The sequence below is a fragment of the Oxyura jamaicensis genome, chromosome 20, assembly GCF_011077185.1.
Source record: "Oxyura jamaicensis isolate SHBP4307 breed ruddy duck chromosome 20, BPBGC_Ojam_1.0, whole genome shotgun sequence".
Classification (NCBI taxonomy): domain Eukaryota; kingdom Metazoa; phylum Chordata; class Aves; order Anseriformes; family Anatidae; genus Oxyura; species Oxyura jamaicensis.
In genome coordinates this window covers 12,911,683-12,934,368 of record NC_048912.1, presented here as the reverse complement: position 1 = coordinate 12,934,368, position 22,686 = coordinate 12,911,683, and the positions used below count along the sequence as shown (strand labels likewise).

General features: G+C 48.7%; 1 protein-coding gene and 1 long non-coding RNA gene across 2 annotated transcripts in view; one reads left to right on the top strand and one right to left on the bottom strand.

The window, feature by feature from the left end:
* Positions 1-11,515, bottom strand: part of NTSR1 (neurotensin receptor 1) — a 47,096-nt gene extending 35,581 nt beyond the window's left edge. The window contains exon 1 of the mRNA XM_035343550.1: positions 10,653-11,515. Within this exon, the coding sequence (XP_035199441.1) occupies positions 10,653-11,315 (663 nt within the window). The 5' untranslated portion in view covers positions 11,316-11,515. The remainder of the gene's footprint in view (positions 1-10,652) is intronic.
* On the top strand, positions 1,909-22,619 carry LOC118176541. The gene is made up of 4 exons (XR_004755468.1): positions 1,909-2,173; positions 4,704-5,278; positions 7,075-7,196; positions 21,624-22,619. It is a non-coding gene; the product is annotated as an uncharacterized LOC118176541 (long non-coding RNA).
* Positions 22,620-22,686: the final 67 nt, after the last annotated feature.

Here is a 22,686-nt window from a genome sequence, read left to right as displayed (position 1 = left end):
CTGGTGAGCATGGTCCCTGCCTGTGCCAGGCCAGGTGATCCCACGCAGGGTGCGGAGCAGGCGTGCGGCTGCTGGGCCGTGCTCCAGCCACAGCTGTGCAGAGCGAGGCAGTAGCTGCTCTGAGAGAGATCCAGCCTTGTTTTACAGGCAGAAAGGCCTCTTCTGCACAGTGGGAGGTCTATAAAACTGTCATTTCTTGCCCTGTTTCTGCCCTTGTCTCTTTACTTCTATTTTTTTACAGGCTGCCATTGGATTTCTTTTTTTTTTTTTCTTTTTTTTTTTTTTTTAATTGAAACTAAGTAAGTTCTTTGTTTTTCACTTAAGTAGTCAATGAGTTTAACAACGGTTTCCAGTATTGCATGGAGAAGAAACCAGCAACCTTCCCATCAGGAAACAGAGAGGTTTCAAACTTTTCTGTGCGCGAGGGCGGGACATAACCTCACAACAGGAAGGGCAGCCACAAAGAGCCCTTAAAAGCAATTTTTGCCTCGGCAATATTTAAGGGATGGAATTTGGCACGGCAATACATGATATGATAAAAACCTCTAGAGTATGCCCTGCAATTTTCCCTTTCCCAACCAGACTTGTTTGAAAGGAATGAAGAAGCCAGGCAGCATTTTCCCTGGGTCTCCCTATGCTCAGCCGTGGCTCTTTAGCAGCTCAGCAGCTTGTTCTTCTCTAAGAGCTGCGCTTGCAGTACCGAAGGGCAGGTTAAACCCAGAGTTTTATGTCTTTCCTTTTTGAACCACAGAACTGCGCTTCCACAGCAATCTGCAGGGCAGGCACCAAAATCAGCCTCAGCACCAGTCGCAGAGCCAACAACCTGCAGAAGCCCCTTTGCATTATTCAGCACCACGGAGCCCGAAGCAGCTTCTCTGCAGGGCTGGAGCACAAACCTGATCCATGGCAAAAAGCAACCCCAAACTGATTTCCGTCCGGCAGCTGCACTTAGGTTTGGCCACATTTCTCCTCTGTGCCACATGAACGTGCTCGGGAGTGATGGAACAAGGAAAGATCTGGGCAGGGTGATCACTTCTCCAGAGGGTGGGAGGAACCCAGAAGGACCCAGGTGGAAGGACAGACGCAATCCTATTAACAGAGTCCCTAACGAGGTGCTGAGCCCACAGCATTACGCCTGACAAATTCATCACACGAATGTATAAGGGAATAAAACAGCTCCAGATAATTGCAGAGCACGAGAACGTGTTCAATGCCATCCTAAACTTGGCGAGATTAATTTTCCTGACAGCTCGTCTAAAATGGAAATGGGCCACGTAATTAAAAGAAATAAAACCCCCACAGATGGCACGTTGCGGGATCGGTGGAGTTTACCTTTGCAGGTCCCTGTTACTCGCATTGCTGGGGGGACCTGGCCCCTTTCCCTGGCTTAGGGCCACATGGCCTTTGCAAAATTTAGCATTCACCCTCGTTTGTGCAACACTCATCTGCTTTCTTCTCTTTCTCTCCTGCTTATCTGGATGTCAGCATGTCCCAGAGGTTTTAATACCTTGGGCCCTTTCCTTGGGCTGTGGAGCCAAGAGCAGGATGTCAAGCACTGATTTTTTTTGTGGAATGGCAGCCTCAGATGTAGGTTACTCAATTCAAATATCTTTAGCACGTGTCTAAAAAGCACCAAGCGCAAATCAGCGCCGTATAAACTGGAGTAATAGAAAAGCCAGGCTGTTAATCTTCATAATGTGCCTCTCAGTGGGGATTTCACTTGAATGTTAGTTGCATTAAATATGATACCAACTGCTGGATATGCAGTTATAAATAAATTAAAGGCCATAGTTAAGTCAGATACCGTCCCGCTGCTGACTGCAGACTCCAGTGTGAGCGCTGTTCCCAACGGAGCGGGCAGATGCAGTCGGCTGCCCAACTCTCTGAAGGAAACTTCCACCACTGGTGCCCTGGGAAACTCGTTTTGGGGTCAGGCAACCCCTTAACGGGGCTCATGGTATCAGCCCAGGCTCTGGTGGTGGGCACTGCATGGCAGGGAAGAGGAGGGGTTCGCTGGAGCTGAAGTTCAGCAAAATACCTCAAGCACGTGGTTGTTTTCATTTGATATACGATTGTTTTATTTATAGTGACACGGTCAGTCCTGCTCTTCTGGCGAAAAGGAAAACAAAGCTGGTGCTAAACGGTGCTGAGACAAATTCATCGGATATTTTAGGTAAGTAACTGCAGAAACTGCTCTTGGCCTGGGAGTGGAGAAAGTAACAGATGGGTCTGACTGCATAAATGTCCAAGCAGAGCTGAAGCCCTTGGTTATGGCAGTCAAACCCCCGGTGTGAGGCTGGGTGCTGCTGCAGGAGGTTCGGCCCTTGGAGGTTCTGGTGCTCCTCACAAAGCCTGCCACAGCATCACAGCTGCCAGCACAAGGGTTTTGCAGGACCAGACTGTGCAGGGTGTGAAGCAAAGGCAGCTGCTTGGCCCCCTTCTTTGTGGGGCAGCGGGGAGGAGGCTGCTGAATTCGGGTGCCAGGCTGGAGGAACGTGGCTGGGATCGATTGTCTGGAGCCAAGAGCAGGACAGGTGGGCCTGGGGCTCTTCTGCCTTGCTTTGGGCTCCAGGCACAGCCTTGGTGCCCCATGGTGAGCCTGGCTTGATGGCACCAACACAAAGACAGGACAGCATCCACATGGGATGAAGGCAGCCGGTGGCTGCGCTGCGTCTGTCTGCCCTCCTGGCTGCTGCTGGTGCCCTGCCCGCTAAGCCCTTTCTAATTCCCTGAGCAGCTTTTGGAGCCTGCCAGCTTATTTTTTTTTTTACCAACCTGCTACAGTATCAAGAACCCAGGCCCTCTGCTTTCTCCATGCACTCATTAGGGATTTTCTTCAGGAAAACCACGCAGCCACAAGGCAATGAAGCCTACCTCCTCTTGTGCCGCTGGGTTAGGAGCAAAGAAAATTCAATTCGATTTTTAGGGAAAAAAAAAAAAGGCATATCTCAAAGGAGCCTGTGAACTTATCAGTTACTTTCTTTGTTGCTGCTTTTTCCCAATGTCTCTCCCTGACTCTTCTGCCTCTCGGAGCCTCTGCTGCTAAAGGATTTGTCTCACAGCACCACTTTGTTCCCGGACTGGACCAGGATGAACAGACGGGCCGTGTGTCCCACTCCTCACCACACTGACATGCTTTCTAGCCACATGCCTGCAGAAAATTTTGCCCTTTGAAGGGATTTTTCCATCCCCAGCTCTTCTGGGCTGCTCGGAAGCTGTATTTCCCTTCCCTCCTACAAGTTTTATCACACACTTGGAGTTAAAGGACATGTAAGCATGGCAGTCATAAGGCCGTAACTGACAGTGGTAAAAAAAAAAATTAATTGTGGGCTTTGGGGAGGGAAAGCCATTCCTACGAGTTTCTCTTTGGAATTAAAAGAGTAAATTAAATGTATAAATTGTCCCCTTAAGGGTAAAATGGAAGGATAAATCAATAGGATGATGCAAACAACAAGCTAAACTTTCCCAGTGGCTGCGTGCATTCATTTTTATAAGGTGGTTTTGAAAAATTCACAGAACAGCAGTGAAATGCAATTTAATATTAAATTGGTATTGAACATGCTCAAGTACTTATGGACTCATTAAACAAGTTCTCCAAGGGAGCAGTCCTACCAAGTACTGAGACCACGTTTATTCAGCTCAGCCTGCGAGGGCAGGAGAAGACCCAGCAGCACGGGCTGGGAAGGCAACCAAAGATTCACTGCAGGGCAGAAACATGGGAACACGGGCTCTGAGTTTCTCCTGGAGTCCTTGCTCAGAAAGCAGAGCTCCATCCTATGTAAGGTGGTGTCTAGCAGAGAAGACAGCCAGGCTTCACCCTTTCGCGAAGGCAACCCTCCTGCTTGCTCATCTCCTTCAACATGGACTGCGATAGAGGAGCTCCCTGAAGGAGGAACGCTTCCCTCAAAGCAAGGTGCAGCACTTGCTTCGAGAGCACGCTGGCTCTAGCAGCAGCAACCCTAAATTTATTCTTTATTATCTAGAGAGAGTAGTAGTTGGCAGGAAGCACCAGCGGGCAAAGAGAAGGGAGCACGGTGCTGAAATCAGATGATATTCCCAGCCCTGTCTGGTCTTCTATATATTTAGAAGTGCACTTGGCAAAGGCACAACTGGAAGGTTTTATAATGGGAGATTTACAGCACCGGGTACAGCATCTGGGGAGATGTAAATCCGCAGGCTGGGTGCAAACTGTGGGCGAGGAGCCACCCCCAGCACCGAGCCTGGGGCACATCTCTAGTTTAGTTCCAGGTTTTTCATGAGCACTTTTCATAAAAGCGAGAGAGGTTTTCTTTCCTTTCAGATAAGAAAGGTGTTTTTCTTTTTTTTTTTTTTTTTTTTTTTTTTTTCTTTTTTTTTTCTAATTTCTACTAGGAAAATCTCATCTCTGTGACTGCTGTCTTCAGCTGACAATGACAGCCCCTGAGAAATTAAAAGACTCAAAGAAACCTCACTGAACTTTCTCAGTCAAAAAAGTTCTGTTAAAAAGACTTTGTTCATTCTATTTTTGTTTTTCTTGGGAGAAAAGGAGCCCCCGTGGGGCCAAGCCCAGCAGCACACTTTCTGCACTGGGAAATATCGAAATAGAGGCAGGTTTCTGGTGGCCCAGGGAGGGAGGAGGATGGACATGCACACAGGTGTGCAAGGCAGTCTTTTGATTACAGGGATATGAAAGTGTCTCCCTGCTATTTCCCTCCCATCCAAAGCAGATTTAACAACAGATACTGCGAACTCAGGAAAACATTGAAAAACTGTGGCTCAAAAAACTCCTGCTCCCCAGAGACGGCCAGCACCCCATCACCACCACCTTGCCTGAACCATCTCCAAGCCCTTGTTTCCTGAATAACTCATCAGCTCGACTGATTTATCATCAGCTTCTTTTATAATCCCACACCTACGATGCTTTGAAATGGGATTGAAGAAATGGAACCTACAGGAGGCAAAGAGTGGGGGCAGCTCTGCGCGAGATCCTCGGCTCGGATGTGTCCTTGCAGGGGGCACCAGCCAAGGCAGGGCTGGCCTCGGATGGTCACACCAGAAAAGGGACTGCAGGGTGCTCACCTGGTGTGAAGGCAGGAAAAAGGCTGGGAAAGGTGAGAATTTGTAGTCCTCTTTTCTCTGCCATGCCAGCCTGAGCAGGGAGAGGGACACAGGGTATGGAGCTGCGGGAAGATGGGTGCTGGAAGCACCTCCAGCTTCGCATGGGGTGAGTGGCTGGTACCAGAGAGCAACCAGCTGGATCAGGGGTATAATAACCAAGCTTCACCTGCTTAGAGCAAAGGTAAGGAGGGATGTCAGCACTGGGGCTGTTGGTATCACCATCTCACCATACCTGATTTAGGGCTCGATGGCCACCAAAGTCCCACCTTGCCACTGCCATCCCCTCTGCCATGGCCCTTGGCAGCCTCACAGCTGGGAGAGGTGACGGCGGCAGCCCCGATGCCCAGACCCTGCTCTGCACCCACCTGGGGGTCCCGTGGCAGGATGCTGCCATCACGGGTACCTCGGGCAGGACGCAGAAGTGTTTCTAAACATCAGGGAGTGAGAGTGCCATCTGCGAGCCTCCAGCAGATGCGGCACAGAGCTGAGAGTGAGAGCCTTCAAGGAGAAAGAGGGAGGAAGGAGGGAGACCATTAAATAGCTGTTTTAAATGATTTGGAAGAAGATTAAAGGCAGCTGCAGGTGTTTTTTTCTTTCTTTTTTTTTTTTTTTCTTCTTTTTTTTTCTCTGGGAAGAGGAACTACCAGATTACCTTCATCTCTGCTGCCTTTACAAACTGCTGCTAAGAGGAATCCTAAAAGCTAAATTGATGGGCCACATTTCCTCACTTTTTATTCCCTTCAGCTGACATCTCAGGAAGGGGGGTGAGAGGGGGGAGAGGAGGAAAACAGAAATCAAGTGAATAAAAAAAAATAAAAAAAAAAAGAAGAAGAAGAAATTATGTAAGAACTGGCAAAACACAGCAGGCCAAGTGGTTATGTAAAGCAATGAACACAGGAGCTTATTTAATTCAGATCTAGCTGTAAGAGAGACCATCATGTAAATGGCCGGGGATTAGTCGGGCTGAATTAAATCCCCTGGGTCCCTGGGCAGCCTGTGGGAAGAGGCAGCCCCTTAGGGATGCTCAAACCACCGCAGACAGGCATCACCCCAGGGCAGGTGTCTCTCTCCATCACTGCAGGGATGGATCCAGACACACTCCAGCACCAGCACTTTCATTTTCTTATCTATCTCACAGCACCCACAGGAGCACCGTGCCCTGATGGGACACCTGGCATCGGACACAGCCCTGCCACCAAGGTGCCAACCCATCCTGCTGCCTCTGCAGGGGCTAACGGCACCTGGGGGGGCTTGCTCGGTGGGCAAAGACCCTTTGTGGGGTGTCTGTGGCCAAAATAGTTCTGTCAGCCAGGCTCCAGTTGTGGGGGTTATCACTGCGTGGAGCTGTAGCAAGTGACTGAAAGCAGTTCTGTTATTAAAAGCCATAGCAGGAATTTGGCTGTGACTTAAGGAAAAGGCCGACTTCAGCTCCTGCAGCCAGCGCTGGTATAAACGCAGCATTCCTGAGCTGAGGCCATCGACTAATCCTGGATACGATGTGCAAGGAAACGCGGGGAGAGCTCAGCCCTTGGGTTTTACGCACGGCTGTTTTTCATGTCCTACGGCGAGAGCCCTGCCAGATTTACGCACGTGGCCCCGCTGGGGGTCCGGTGGGGACACGGGAGGTGATGGGTACAGCCCCGTTGCCCACACCGCTGATGGGGCAGGGGCTCCCCGTGCGTCCCCGGGGGTGCTCCTCACCGGAGGAAGGCATACGAGAGGGTTTGTGACACCGTGCATGGGATTCAAAACCTTCTGAAAGGAAGGAGGAAGCACTTTCCTGCTGAGACTGAAAGGTTGCAAATGGCCCTGCCGTGGTCTGGGGGATGTTCTGCAGCAATGCCACCCGAGCCCAGGCTGTGCCATGCTACAGGACAGCACAGCTCTGCTGTGAATTGAGTTAGGGGCTGGCAGGGAGCTGCCCACATCCCCTCTCCACTGCCTCTGTGACCAGTCCAGGATTCATTAAAATTTTAGGTCAAGGAGTTGCCTGACTCTGTGCTGGGTGGTGGGAGCTGCAGCAGGATCACGGGTACTTCTTTAAACTTCCTTTGTTTCCCCAGGTCCACTGAGGACCTCTCTGGAAAAGGTCTATCAAGGTAAAGTAAGAAGCACTAAAGGGAAATGGTATTTGCACTCTGGCCATTTGAATTAAGATCTTTTTAAAAGACAGGACAGATGGAGAGTGCGTGGTGCTAGCAGTGCGTGAGGCAGTCGCTCAGCTGTCCCCTGCTCCGGGGAGCTGCCCCAGAGCCAACAGCAAAACCACAAACAGCCAAAACCACAGGTACCGACCCGCAAAGGAACAGGGCACCGATCTCCTTCCGTCTTGGAGCTCTTTTATCTGGTGCTGCCACAACGAGTAGCTTTTACAGCCTCCTCCAGTTGAAGTGGCATGACAACATTAATTTACTTGTATGGAAATGGCTTTGAGAAGTGCTTAATTTGTGTGGGAAAAAAACAAAAACAAACAACACCATAAAATTGGCTGCAGCATGCGTGAGAGGACATCTGCCAGTTAAAGTGTTAACTAGACCTAAATGATGTAGCTATAATGGACTTATTCCTGCCACCATACCCCAAACCGATGCCAATATTCAAAGCAGAATCCCTAACCAGGAGAAGTAGCAGGCAGGCTTGGCGCTGGGGGGCACAGAACCAACCAGGCTCGGAGCCTGATTTAGGATGCTTCAAGGATGGTGGTAACCAAACCCGGGGCACGGAGCTGCCGTAGGGAATTCACCGTCAGAGGTGGGCTGTTGGGTGCCCGGCTGTGCCCGTGGCTCAGCTCGGCGTGGCGGCAGCCGCAGCACGTGGTACGCGGTGCGCTGCCTGCTCACCAGGGTGTGCTGCGCCGAGCGGTCTGTAATTACTGCAACAATACCAGTAATTGCTTCTTCCAGTTGCTGTGCAGTTTTAGCGGTACAAGTTAAGTAATACGAGCAAAAATCTAATATGCCAAGCGTTGTCTGAATAGTTCCTCGTCTTTTTCGTACTGTAAAGGAACCTAATTGTCCGCACAGTCTAGTTTTCCTTGGGACTGTCCTTTAAAACCTGAAGATTCAAAGCCAATAGTGAGGAATCTTTTCAAAGAGAGACTTAAATTAATACCCTCAAATATTCATCCTGAGAAGCTGTTCCAGTCCAGGGAGGAGCGTTCTCCTGGGCTTATCCGAGCTCTCAGTGGGCTCCGAGTCTATAAATGGCTACATTTGCTCTGTTCGGGGGCTGGCTTGCAGTCAGTCACCAAATAAAACCTCTCGGAGAACTGATGGTTTCCAAAAACATCCCGATTCGCTTTAGACAGTATGCCAAACAGGAAGAGTGAAATATGTTGAGTGATTTATTACCAGAGATTTGCCAGCTTGAGCAAGCGTATCACTGCTCTGCTTAATTTAAGGACAGAAAATGAGCGCAGAAATGTAGAGACATGCTCGAAAGCAGCTTCAGTCCTCTGCAAAAGTCAAGGGCTCTGACTTTCAAGCTGCAGGACCTTTGCGCATCACTCTCCCACATCACCACTGCCCTTTCTCACAGGTCTTCCATTATTTGTCTTTTTTTAAACCTCTGCACAGCGTACGAGGTGAGAATGCCCGACCACATGCTGCGCGATGGTTTCCATTAATGCACTTCAGACCTGACTCGCAGCTGCTTTGCTTATTCACTCCGGAGCCCTCCCTGGCCCGGGCCCTGCTTCTCACTGTGTGTGTGCTCCTTCAGTGCTTGGAGGAACGAGCCCAAGCCCTTAAATAAGCTTCCCATCTTAGCAAAGCCACATCTGTAGCCAGAAACCCTGAGAAAGCAAGCTATGGTGTTCACCCCCTGGTCCCCTGTAGCTCCCCCCAGTAGCCACCTCCTTCTTTTTATTTTTAAATTAAATCACAAGTGAACTTAAAATAAAACACACAAGGAAAAGCCCACAAAGTTCACGTTATTCATTCACGTCTGCCTACTTCTTACTTGGGCAGCAGGACAAGGTATATCCTGAGTAATAGCCAAGACTGTAAAATATGTTGAGAATTGTTTAAACTGTAATCTCCATAGACGTAGCTGGGAAATAATCCGCTCTCTTCAGCCCTATCATATTAACACAGAGTAGGAGTTTAATCCTAAAAGGAAGATGAGTGGAAATAACGCATTTCAACCGCATTGTTCTCAAATCAGATGGCTCACGTCTCCTCAGAGAATAGAGAATTTGGGTTAAGCACGCTGGGCTGCCACTGGCAAAAGCTACAGAGCATGTACAGGAGAAATACAGCCTCCAGGATCTCAAGGTGAAAGTTAGGTACAGGACAACATTCAGAGGGAAGTCAGTGCTTGTGGTTACTGGGGCAGCGGTGGGAAACTTGGAGAGAGGTGCTTAAACATCTAACAGCTCCAGGCTTAAATCTACCTGCTTGTACCCTCACCCCCTTTTAGCAGGAGAAAGGATTCTGATTTGTTTCCATTTACGTTCCCTCCCTTTGGCTGCAGGAACATTTCAAAGGCGTTAGTACACTTGCAGTTTTAAACTCTAATTGGCTACTGATTAAACCCACCTAAAATTCATGTTCCAAATAAAAGATTGAGGAGCTATCACATGTAAGCCTGGCAGCAAAGGAGCTATGGAGATCGGCGTCTTGCTCTTTCCGCCTCTCCTTCCACTCCTCTTACATTTTTCAAGCCTAATGCTCCAGTGAACAAATGCTTTGAGCCCTCAGAGCACCGGAGCGCTGCAAGTGTTGATGCTGAAATCCTTTCCACGCCTGGAAGTGTTCGATTTAGCAGTGCGTGGAGACCGGCAAAGCCTTGCTGAACTCGGGAGGGGGTCTGCTAGCTAAACCGGCTATGGATTTCCCTGAAACAGCCAAAATACCAGCTGCTGGCTTTGAAGGTGCCATTCCTTTCCGAAGCATATGCTTGCACCCAAAACTTTCTGACACCAGGGTCTGGTGCTACACAGAGGAAAGGAGCTGTGGATCGACCCAAGGAGCTGGGAGCGGGAGGAGAGGCGGTTTTATTTCCCCTGGTCCTGCTGGCCCCTTTCCAGCTGGAGGAGAGGAGCTGCAGGCGATGCTGAGGGGGGAGATCTGTGCATTTTTCTGGCAATGAGCTGCCACGTCTGGGGGGGACATGAGCACTCCCACTCTGCTGCTCCTGGAGCAGTGGCTGCACAATGGAGTGGGGCTGGGGTACCCCTGGGTGTACGGCACAGGGGGGTCCTGCTCTGGGACCAGGTGGGCTCCACACACCGCCTGCAGTGGGACAGCTGCTCTGGGGGGGCTGCACTGGCTCAGGTTGGTTTCTACACCATGCAGGATTTATCCCAGTGAGGGATTAACCCTTGTGTGGGCTCTCAGTGAGCAGAGCCACCCCCCGACCCCCTAGCACTGCTGCCACCCCAGGCCAGGCTGTCCCATCAGGGCTGCTGGGGTCCCCCCTTCCCAAGCCAGCTCCCCCCATCCCAGATCCCTGTTCCCCTCCTGGCTCTGACAAGTTTGGGCTATCAGAGCCCGGGGAAGGAGGCAGCTGCCCGACCCCAACCACTCGGGATCCCCGTCCGCCTGGCTCCTCACCTGGATGACTGTCTTCAGCGTGGAGGCATCCACGATGGTGGTGCAGATGAGGGAGTCCGGATCCTGGTTCTTGAAGTAGATCTCCCCCATGGTGAAGATCATGGGGATGGCGAGGAGGAAGGAGGCGATCCAGATGCAGCTGATGAACTTCTTGGTGCGGCTGCGGGACATGATGCTCTTGGCTTTGAAGGGGTGGCAGATGGCCATGTAGCGCTCCACGCTGAGGCTGGCGATGTTGAGCGCCGTGGCGTAGGTGCAGGCGTCCCGCAGGAAATAGTAGCCCTTGCAGACGGCCCCCCCGAAAGCCCAGGGGTGGTGGACCCAGATGAAGTTGTAGAGCTCGATGGGCATGCAGAGGAGGAAGATGAGGAGGTCAGAGAAGGCGAGGCTGGCCAGGTGGTAGTGCACAGTGCTCTGCAGGTTCTGCAGCGACTTCTTGCGCACCAGCGTGTACGCCGTGATGGAGTTGCCCACGGTGCCCACCAAGAAGAGAGCCAGGTAGATGACGGTCACCATGACTTTGGAGTAGATGTCGGTGTTGACGTCCAGGTCCTCCTCGTCGGGCCCTTTGGGGAGCAGCGGGTCGGAGCGGTTGGACGCGTTGGTAAAGGCGCTGGGCTGCGGGCCGGGGGGGCCGCCGGGGGCAGAACCGTTCGGGTGCATCCCGGGGCCGGGCCGCCCCGTCGGGGGCTGCAGCTCGCCGGGAGCCGCCGCTGCGCCCCGCCGGGGGGACTTGGCCGGTTTTAAGGCTGCGGGGAGGAGGCGCCTGCCCCTCCCGGGCTGCCGTGCGTGTGTGCGTGTGCCCGTGTGTGTGTGGCAGCGGGGGACACGCACTCACCCCCTCCCTTTCCTGTGTCCTTCCCCCCCCCCCCCCCCCAACCCCCTTGGTCCCCCTCCCCTACCACCACAGCATCCTCCCCTGGCTGCCCGGCTGCTTCTCCGCAGCTCTCCTCCTCCCCGCAGCTCCCCGGCGCCCAGATGTGCCCTGGCAGGGCAGGAGCCTCCCTGCACACGCACACATGCACACGCACATGCACACGCACAGCCTCGCCGGGAGGCTCCGCGCCCCCCGCTCTGCAGCTGCCTCCCCCCTGCCCGGGGCCGTCCCCTCCGCTCGGCTCCCTCCTCCCCAGCCCCGCCGCCGCCCGGGGTTTCGCAGCCTCAGCCCAAAACGGAGCCGATGGGGAGGAGCAGCACGCCCCCCGGCAGCTGGGCTGGGGGAGAGGAGGTGCAGAGCTCCCGCTGTCCAAACAGGACCCCCCCCCACACACCCCCACACCCCCTACTCCCTTTTGTATCCCCTCTTCTGCATCCCGTGCAAAGCCAGGCACAGGCGGGGCTGCAAGCTGAGGGCTGGCAGGGGGCTCTAGAGGGGTCCCAGCACTGCTAACACCCCCCCTCCCCGGCCCCTGGGAGGTGAGAGGCACCAGGGATGCTTCATTCCCCCTGGACATCCCCACTGCTAGCTCCCATTTGGGGGCAACCCCCCCACCCTGCTGCTGCTAGGAGAAATGCATTTGAAAGAGGGGAAAAATAAACACCTACAAATATCTCCCTCTGCCCTGGGACTTCTCAGCCCCATAGCACAGTGACAGCACCGAGCTGCTTTGCTTTGGTCCCCCTCCCTGTGACTTTTCCCTTATCCCCACATCCTTGGATTTGGGATGTGTGATCTCACTGAACTGTCCTGTTGCAGGGGCAGTGATGCTGTGGAGATGCTGAGGGTGACAGAAGGATCCTCCACACCAAAGGGCCCACGGGATGGGCATGGCTGAGTGGCCTGCTGGGGGCTGCTGAGCTGGGTGCTGCCCTGTAACACCCCAGCGAGCTGCTCACTCAGCTGTCTCCACGATAAATCTCTTTACTACTGCACAGAGGCTATCTAGGAAAACCCCATCTGGGGAATCCTTGATTTGGTCAAAGACAACCATAATTTCTCCCATGTATTCATGGGCAGGTGCTGGCTTCCCAAACACCAGTGGGCTCCGAGTGCACCGAGGTCCTGTAGACTGCTTTCCATTTGATGCAAGAAGGTCTCTAAACCTGCAGTCAACCAAATAATCACTGCATGAACATAATGGACTTCACACAACCATCCACCAAGAGCCAATATTCCTCCAAACTTTCCTTCTCTTAAATCTGGTTGACAGGGTCACCATGGAAGGCTGACCAAAACCAGATTTATTTAGTCATATGTAGTCATACGGATATGGAGAGAGATGTTTTCTAGCACTCATCCCACACTGGTTTAAAGAATGACTAATAATCTCTTAACACCAATGTTCCTTTCATTTAAAAGCCTCTGTTATGAAGTGTCTGTTAGCAGAGAGCAGTTTGCCAGGGCTGGTGTTCCCAGCTGCTCTCACCCCTTGCTCCTGGTCCTTCGATGGGTTCTGGGGATGGATCAAGAACATCCCAAAGAAGGAAAATGGGACATGAAACGTGGTGGGTTGTGCTCACCACTCTGTCTGGAAGAGACCTGCAGCTGGGGTGTGTGCCCAGCACCCCTATTCCTGGACCCCCTGGGGGGGGAGCTCCTGGCCCTGTGATCCAAGCCCAAACCCACGCTCCGGCACTAAAGCTCTTCTCCCTCAGACGCAGCGAGAGAGTTCCTTTGGGATCCTTGTCTATAACGAAGAGTTATTGTCCCTTCCTGGCCCTGTAACTTCATTTTGGCCTTGTGGAAAGCAATTGCTATCCCCACAAACAAGCTACCCATCTGCTGGTCTAATTTTACAGTGTGCGTGTGCACGTTTATATCAATTGCTGTCTGTAGAAATGCTCTGTTTTGGATCCTGTTGCCTCATGTTGCTGCATGCAGACAATGCAGGCACTGCTGCTTACGAGGAGGATATTACATCTCCTTGCTCTGTCCCAGCAGCCGTCCCCAAGTGCCACCTCCTCCACGCAAGTGCTGGCAGGCAATATCAAGAAATATAATTAAAAGAAAATCCCAATTATGCTCTGAAATATCGGATACCTGGAATCAATGCAGCTGTTGATTTACAGTCAACACTTTACCAGGCTGGTACAGTTTGTGTCTGTTGCCAAATCTCTCCTTTCTTAAAAGCTCATTGGAAGGGTACCTACCACCTAATGAAAAGGCTGAGGGCTCTGATCAGTAAAGGCTTCAGCAGGATGTTTCTGGGAGTTAATTAATTTAATACATCCTATTAATTCCTTGGCAACTCTGGCTCAGCCACACATGAAGCATTCCCACCAGCCTGGGCATGTACATCTGCTCTTTCTTTCTGCTTCTTTTTTCTTGTAGATCTGGGTTTATCTCATGGCCTGGGATAAAAGACATAAAAGACACTCATTCATACAAGATCCCAAGACCAGTCTCATGGCTGCTGAAGGTGTCCTGTGGTTACAGGTGCCTTGTAGTACACTGGCTGTCTGGGGTCAGGAAGACAGGGCTAGGCTGGCTCTTTTCCAGGTGTCCCTAGCAGATGAGGATACCAAGATATTGCTTCTCTCTCACCACAGCTAGTTAGCCTGCACCTCTGGTAGAGGCCATCTGAGAGCATGGGCGCATGACTAGATGCAAAATCATGATGTGGTTCTCAAATGTAAACCAGTGTTGGCAAATTTACCACCAGCTTATCCCAGCTGAGACGGAGTTTGCTGGCTTCCCAGAGTCTGACTTCTGAAATGCAACCCTGCCGTTCCCCATGCAGAAGTGTGGTGCACTGTAAATAAGAAGAAAAAGAAAGTGTAGACGTGCCAAAGGAAGGCACCAGCCCTGTTCCTGCCTCTCCGTGGAAAACATCTACCCAATGCACCTTCAGTCTCCCCATTGCTTGTGTGTGGTCTGAGGGATATGTACATTCCCTTCCTTGTGTGGGATATTGAAATGAATGCCAAAACTCTCTTCACAACTTCGCCTCTGCTCCCTGCAAGGATTTCATCGGTATTCTCCTTCAAGCAAAAGCAGAGCCGGAGGTGCATCGCCCTCTTCTTGTGCACCAAAGCCTCCAACCTAAATCCCCGCTGTTTGTTTCTGAACTAGCCGACCTTTTAGCTAAGCTGGGCTCGTTTTAATATATTTTGTATGTGTGTGTCTGTGGCTTAAAAAGGAAAAGTATCGTGGAAACCAACAGGAGCCTGATCTCAAATGTTACAGCAAGGCATTTACTTAAAATCTTGCAGGAAAATGTCACCCAAAGACCTTGTCTATTAAAACTTCCTGGACTTTGAGCTGAGGGTCCCACAGTGCCCAGGATATGAGGCCCACAGGTTGCCTCACTCCCTTTTATGTTGATCCAAGTGTTTTTCTTCTTTGCTTTTCCTGTTGCAACTGGGGACCCCTAGAAGTTTTTCACATTAACCCTATTGCAGTCTGATTTCTCCAGGTGGGATTTTTCTGAAGGACACAGAAAGCAGCAGACAGAAAGCTCTGTGAGAAGCAGGTGCTAAAAGACAGCATCAGTCCTTTCCCTTGCTGAGGTGCCAGGTCCCAGTCCTAAATACCTGTTAGAGCAGGTTCCTGAGTCAAATAGTGCGGGGCTGATTCTAAGCCTTTAAAAACAGGTCCCAGAGGACTCACTGGGACAGGTACTCCCTTCTTCAAACAGCCCAAGAAGCCAGGAGCATTTAAGGTGGGTTAGGAAGGTAAAATCCTGGGGATCACAAGGCTGTTTTAAGAATGCTGCACTTGAAAAAAACAAGAAAGTGAGGGAGAAAGGGGCATTAGAAAAATTGACATATATCAGCTTTTTTAATGACAATATTGAATGCATCATTACTTACAGGCATGGGAGTGCATCCTTTCCTAAACTCAACATATTGCAAAATAAAGCAGTGCTAGTTTGGATGAGCAATAAAAGATTCCCAACTGCTGCATGTTATTTAGTGTGTTTGGCTGAACTGATTTCAGGAGAGTATTTTAAATCAAAGCAGTTGATGCACAAGATATTTATTGCTTCTGATTTTTGTAGCAGAGGAACCTGCTGAGATTTCTCAGTGTGAGCACAGTGGTGTGTGGGTCGGCAAAAGGACAGACCATACTCAGAACAGAGCAATAATCACACATCCCAGCATTGTGTCCCTGGGCAGATTTAAAAGAAAATAGGAAACTGGAAAAACAGAACACACTGGGATGTGTATGATGATGTTGGCCAGAGAATTACTCGGAAGAAGGGTCAGTCTCTGGGAATGGACAGCTGGGAAATGAGGTGTCCAGTTACCTTGTATGGGTCTTATCTTCTGTGTGCTGGATGTTCGCATTCATCCCTCTACTTTGGCAAAGCTCCTTTAAAATTAACAGATGTACTGGCTGATAGACCTTGTAATATTTGTCTCAGACAGAGCCAGATATGTCATCTGGACACACACAGGAGATACCAACCGCTTTAGCTCAGAGATAAAAGCATATTTTGAGTCCCCCGAGTTGTTACTGCAACAAGCCCAGACCAGATTCCTTGTGGCAATAAATGCACTTTATCTTCATATACAATTTAAGTGCTCAACACGTGGACAGACATGCTCACACACTGCCACACCAGCTTTCCTTCCAAAAATCCTGTTTTACCCCAGGAACAAATATAATGCAAAGAGACTGAGTTTGAGTTTGCTGCAGCCAGGAGCCTCTGCCACAGCCCCTGAGGGCTGAGCATGGCGCTGGTATACACAGGGCAGGGCAGTTCCCCTGCTTCTCGGTTCTCAGGGATGCCATCCACTGTCCCAGCCCTGGTTTTCTGGGAAAACCTGGTAAATCTGCTCAACGGGGCACAGTGCTCACCGCTGGCTGCAGCCCCCGGCTCAGCCCCTGGCCCACATGCCGTGCCGACATTTTCAGGAAATGTGACCTTGTTTTCTGACACCCCATAATAATTGAAGGCAGATGGCTATTATTAACGATCCTAAGGAGGGCTACAAGGATGGTGAAGGGTCTGGAGGGTGAGGCATATGAGTGGCTGAGGGCCCTCAGTTTGTTCAGCCCAGAGCAGAGCAGACGGAGGGGAGGCCTCATGGCAGCCTGCGGCTTCCTCCCGAGGGGAGCAGAGGAACAGGCCCTGATCATCCCAGGGCTGGCTTCTGAAAAGTTCCCAGTGGATTTTTTCCTGGGACACATTACGCTGGTTTCGAGTCACTCTGTGCCACTTCAGAAAGCACAAAAAATTTGGCACTTTGTGCCTTCCAAAGCACACTGTGACCTGCTGTAAATGTGTCTTATTTGTGCTGTGCAATCTGGCTCGTTCCTGCTATTCTTCCCTCTAAGAGCCCACATCCTCCCATTTTTTACAGCACGCTGGTTTTGCCTGAGTCTGGGCTCCTTCTGAGCCAGTGCTGGCGTCCTTCTCGCTGTGCGAGGAGAGGAGGCAGGAGAGGATGTTGGTGCTGGTCTGCAGCCTCCCTGAGCGACGAGAAGGTCCCTCCCGGTTATTACCAGGAAGAAGAACGAGAGGCTGCAGAGGACATTTATTCCCTGAACTCCATTCCTGCCGTTTCAGGCAATGGCATCATGCAGCTGCCTGGGCACAGAAAAGTCACATTTCTGTCCTGCTGCTCCCTCTGGAACACTGCTGCAGGACCTGATGGGGAATGTAAGCCTTAGAGGAAGGCTTTATTCACATAGTGAACTTCCAGGAACATCTCTCTGTGGACCCACCTGGGGATATTTCACCCCTAATGCACTTGCTGAGCTGTCCACAGATCGAAGCAGATCTGCAGGGGCACCAGCTCACAGCCTCCCCGAAACACAACCTCATCCCTAAGCACAGCTCACACTTTGCTGCTGCTTCTCTTCCTCCTCATGGCCAGACTTACCTGTATGATTTCTTGGTTAGAGAATCTTGGCCTAGAGACAGCACAAATGTTTTAACCCAGTTGGGGTGGGCAGAGGGTCCCTGCAGGGGGGTTTTCTTCTTCTGTTATGGCTTGATGGATGGTGCAGCCACCCCTAGGGAAAGGGTTCCCTGGGTTAGGTAACAGCGCAGACCATAATGTAGAGCAACCCTGGGACTGCTCTAAGCTAAACTGAATGAGAACAGTCAGAGGAGGCAGGCAGGAAGCTGAAAAAAAACAAAAACTGACAAACAAATGGTCAGGAAGGTTAATCAGTTCAGCCTGAATTAGACAGGGAACTCATTCAGTGCCTTTCAGTGTGATACTGGAGCTTGACTGTGGCTGCATTCACTGCCTAAGAGTTTTTGAAAATCTGATCAGAGCTGTTTGGGGAACTACAGGTACAGAAACAGTCTGGAAAACAACTACAACAACAAAACAGCTTATATGAAATAAAACTTTGGTTGATTTGGCAAGGTGTTTACTGAGCACAGGAACTCTCTGGACAACAATTTTTTCTAAACTTTCTCATAAATCACAAACAAACTGTTCTGGCTCCTGGGGCAATTTCTGACAAATCCTAATAGAGAAGCAAACAGGTGATTCTATGGTATCTTTGCCAAAATTGATCTAGTGCTGCTGTAGCTATGAAACAAGGGAAGGTTTCTTTCATGGAAGACACCAGGAATACTACAAAAAAAATGCAGTGCGAGATTATTCTTCCTGAATAACTTTTAAAGAAGATAATCCACCTCTTGTGTTGAAATAAGGACCCCTTCACTGGTGCAAAGAACTTTTAAAATAATAGCTTATTCCTAGCTCAGACTTTACAACATCTAGAAGATGAGCCTTATCCAGCCCTTGCATGGTCCTGAAAAGCCACAGGGGTGGATTCGGTGTAATACAGTATGCAGGTTTACTTTGGGAGGAAGGAAAAGGAAATGCATGCACCTATTTTTCATCCTAAGATGTTCTTTGTTAACAACAGTTAATTACTGTCCTTCTATTTCTCTAAACACGTGGAAATATGGACATCATACTGAGTGAGTTTTTTAAGGGGACCATAACAGGGCAATATGGTTATAACTGGGGAAATTTTGAGAGGTTGTAACAGTGAGACAGCCTATACATGTACAAGCAAGGCATATTCCCAGTTCATACAAGAATTCAGGCTGCATTGTTTCACTTTTGCTCACAAGGACCATGTATGGATTTTGAAACCAGTTCTCTTTCAGTGCAGTACAAGACTTTCTGTCAGTGCCCAAAATAGAAAAACTGCACACCCAGCTTTGAATCCAGGGCTGAATGCTGGAGGAAAAAGTCTAGAAAATGATTTGGGTGGAAGGGTGCATTCATACAAGAAATTGCTAAACATCAGCAGAGCCAGACTAATGACAGGGGATGAGAAATAGGTTAGAAAATTTAGATGGAGTCCTTGCTCAGTAATGACCATTTCATGAAAGAAAGTCGTATTTCAGTACGTAGTGAACACAGAGGTAATAATGAAGATAACTGCCACAAAGTAGACGTGAGATGAACTGGCAGATAGTGGAACATAGTTCAATTAACAAAAAAAAATCTTGAAATGATTTGATTCTCCAGACTTTGCTCTGATTCTTCAGGCAATCAATCAATCCTTCAGCAAATTTTGTAGCCACCAGTCAGCTTGGCATGGATGTGTAGGCTGATGGTACAGAAACAGTTACAGCCTTTGCCTGTTCTGGAGCTACATGGGCTTAGCCTTGGTGCAAGGATGAATGTTCTTCTGCCAGTAAGGCAGAGAAATGGAATCTGCAAAAATCAAGAATTAAAAAACAAAAACCAAGCTGAACTCAGAGTGGCAGAATCTGTCCCCAGTTTTGCTTGCACATGCTATAATTTTGAAGTGCAGAAGTTTACAGGCACCACTTTCTTTCACCTTTAAAAGTTAGTCGTAAAGCAAGGCCAATGTTCTGAAATACTTCCTCAATATCTGTGACATATAATAATACGAGGCATAAAATATGAGGTTATTGAACATAACTGTCAGGAGTTACTTAGAAAGATTTCTAGGAGTTCTTCATCTGCTGTCTCTAAACAACTTGTTTCCAGGGGTGTCTCATTCAGGTGTCTTGCTAGAGAAACAGAGGCACTGGAGATGTTTCTATGGTGTATCATGACTGGGAGAGTAACTTAAACATTATTTTGTGAGCCTCTGAAACAAGTGGCAAATGATCTGAGAAAGTAGCAAGTCATACAAGCATCTGCGAAGACTTGTATTTTGAAGCTATGTATTTCCCATTTGCTTGTATCTATACTTTGATGGAAATCTTCACTTTCCAGAATCCCCTTCAAGCAGCTTAGAAATATGCCAATGCCCTCAGGCTGTCCGCTTTCCTTGATAAGAATGCATATGTTTTTTATTATGAGCTCAATATGGCAGACTTGAGAATATGCTTGGAAAAGGGCAGACACAAGGAATGAAATATAAAACCTGTTGCAATATAGGGAGGCCACTTTTTTTCCATTAATCTTTTATTGGAATAAAAGGGCATTTGTAGATATTGAGTTAGCTGCATGACATGTCTCAGTTTATACTCCAAGTAGTATAAAAAGAAACATTTTTCTCAAATACTTTCTTACTTCAAGTTTTAAAATGGATTATGTTAAGAGACAATTTTGCATATTTAAACAAAACTAGTTTAGAGCAGATTTTTGACAGCAGATAAAGGCAGCAGGTGTGCAAATTCTGCTCTCACTAATCTGTTGTCCATCCATAAAATGAAATTGCGTGGGTCCTGTCATGGCAGGTCCCTTTCCGCCTACTGCAGATGATGAGAACTAATCCATTTAGCACATAACTCTGCTTTAGCCTCAGCAGTGGCAGCTCACAGCTTTATCTTGGCCTTGTCTAACCTCAAAGAAAGCTCGAAGAAGAGAGCTGAAGACGGGGAGTCCAAGTAGCCCCTTTCTGCTCCAGGGATGAATCCTATTCCTGTTCTGTGGCTTCTGAATTTAACCACAGAGTATTTGCGAGAAAGCAATGTTCCTAATATGCAAGAGGTGCAATAGAATCATGCTCATTTACTGAAGGGTTGAGTTTATTATTCTAGTGCTAAGAGTCAACTAGAGATGTTAAAGGAAAATTTCTCTATAGCTTCTTAACTTGCCTAATTGCTGACTTCCTCACAAGTGCTCACAGAGGACTCAAGAGCAAGAAGCTATTTTCACTCTTCATTTAACTCTTCAAAGCCATTAGCAACCGAGAAGTTGTGATTAGTGTTGCAAGTTCTTCTGTAAAACGGTTACCCAGTGAATCACTCTTCACTGACGAGCTCTGCTCACCCTCCCACCAGCCTCACCGTGTGATAGCCTACTATTAGAACTCCTCTGGGGACTGCTTATATAGCAGGGACAACCCTTTTCTTCCTCTCATACCTGATAGGGTGCTGCTCTGCTCTGCTCCATGGCAAACAGTGGCTGCTGATGGAGGTGTTTGAGTTTTCATGGAGGGCAGATGGAAACACAGCCCTAATGGGCAACTTGTCCCCATTGTATCCTGGATTTGTGGTGGGCTGAGCCTCATGCTGCCTCCCTGGCCATACAGACCCGCTCCAGAAATCAGGATTTTCTGATTTTTGCCACTTCCCAGATAGCAGCAGTGGCAGCTCACAGCTTTATCTTGGCCTTGTCTAACCTCAAAGAAAGCTCGAAGAAGAGAGCTAAAGATGGGAGTCCAAGTAGCCCCTTTCTGCTCCAGGGATGAATCCTATTCCTGTTCTGTGGCTTCTGAATTTAACCACAGAGTATTTGCAAGAAAGCAATGTTCCTAATATGCAAGAGGTGCAATAGAATCATGCTCATTTACTGAAGGGTTGAGTTTATTTAGTATTTATCACAGTTGGTTCATGGATTTTATTTTTAAAAGTTTCCCTTCTGTGAGAATGACATAAATTAATGACATAAATTTAAGTTATTGGTAATAAATAGTCACTATTAACAGTACAACCAAAATGTTTCAACCTTCCCATGTCACCACCTAAATCAAAATGAGCAGAGAAATGTCCGGGCCAAAATCCATACACTCCCTCAATGTACTCAATGTACAGGCATATCTTGCTATCTTAAACTAATTATTACAGCTTTTTTTTTTTTTTTTTTTTTTTTTCTTTTTTCTTTTTTCTTTTTTCTTTGCCAACCTAGGAAATAACAGCAGAACCTCATGCTTGGTTTTGGCTTTGAGCTTGGTTTGGCCAGCAAACACCTCAAACACAATCTCCCTTGAAATGGCCTGGCAGCGCTGCAGTGATGTTTGGTCCTATATGGCTTAAATGGTGTTAAGTGGTTTTATGATGGTTTTCCTGTGGCTCAAACAGCAGCCTTCATTCTGGAGTGTAATCGCTACCCTGGCACAAATGAGTGAAGGAAATTTTGTGTGATCAAATGCAAAGAAATGCTCTTGCCTTGGAATAAAGCACGGAGAGAGCTAGCAGCTCAGTTTGCAATAAAACTCCAGGTAACCTGCTATTACTGCTCCTAGCTGCTGTTGTCGGAGCTGGGCTCAGCACCAGCAGTGCAACAAGGCATGTAATTACCTGTCTCTGTGCCCATTCTTTGGGTACAGCCCCCTATCTGCAGCTGATCCAAACAGCACATCCAGCCTGCACTGCACACATCGCCTCATTATTTCATAGATATAATTGAACCCTTTCCTACATGAGCTTAGACTTAGTTCAGCAAGTAGAAAACACGATACACACAATGGATTTAAATAGTACAGATAATATGGGGTAGACTGGATGTGTGAAATTGGGTTAATGAGGGAAAACATAGCCTAACTTTCTTTCCCCATTCCTGTCCACTGAAAATTTTCTTGTGCGGAAAGAAGATATAAATCTCAACCTTTATAATCTATTCTGAGTGTGGGATGGGAGGTAGTTAAATGTTAACAATTTAAATTAAACACAGAAACTTCTACAGCCCAAAGCAGGGTAGCTCATGGTTTTTGTCTTGGGGTGCCAGCACTGCCTGTGCTGAAGGGATGTGTATGTGTTCCCAGAAGCTCCAAGGCAGCAAGTTTTCTGAAGTACTTTGCTGTAATTACATGCTACCTTTAAATTAAATGCTTGAATAATTCCAGAAATTGGCCTGAATTATAAAATACTTCACCTAAAAATACAACTTGCTAGGAAACGGGGAAAAAAAAAAAAAAAAAAAAAAAAAAGCTCAAGGAAGAGCAACTAGTTTGAGCATAGAAAGTGTTGGG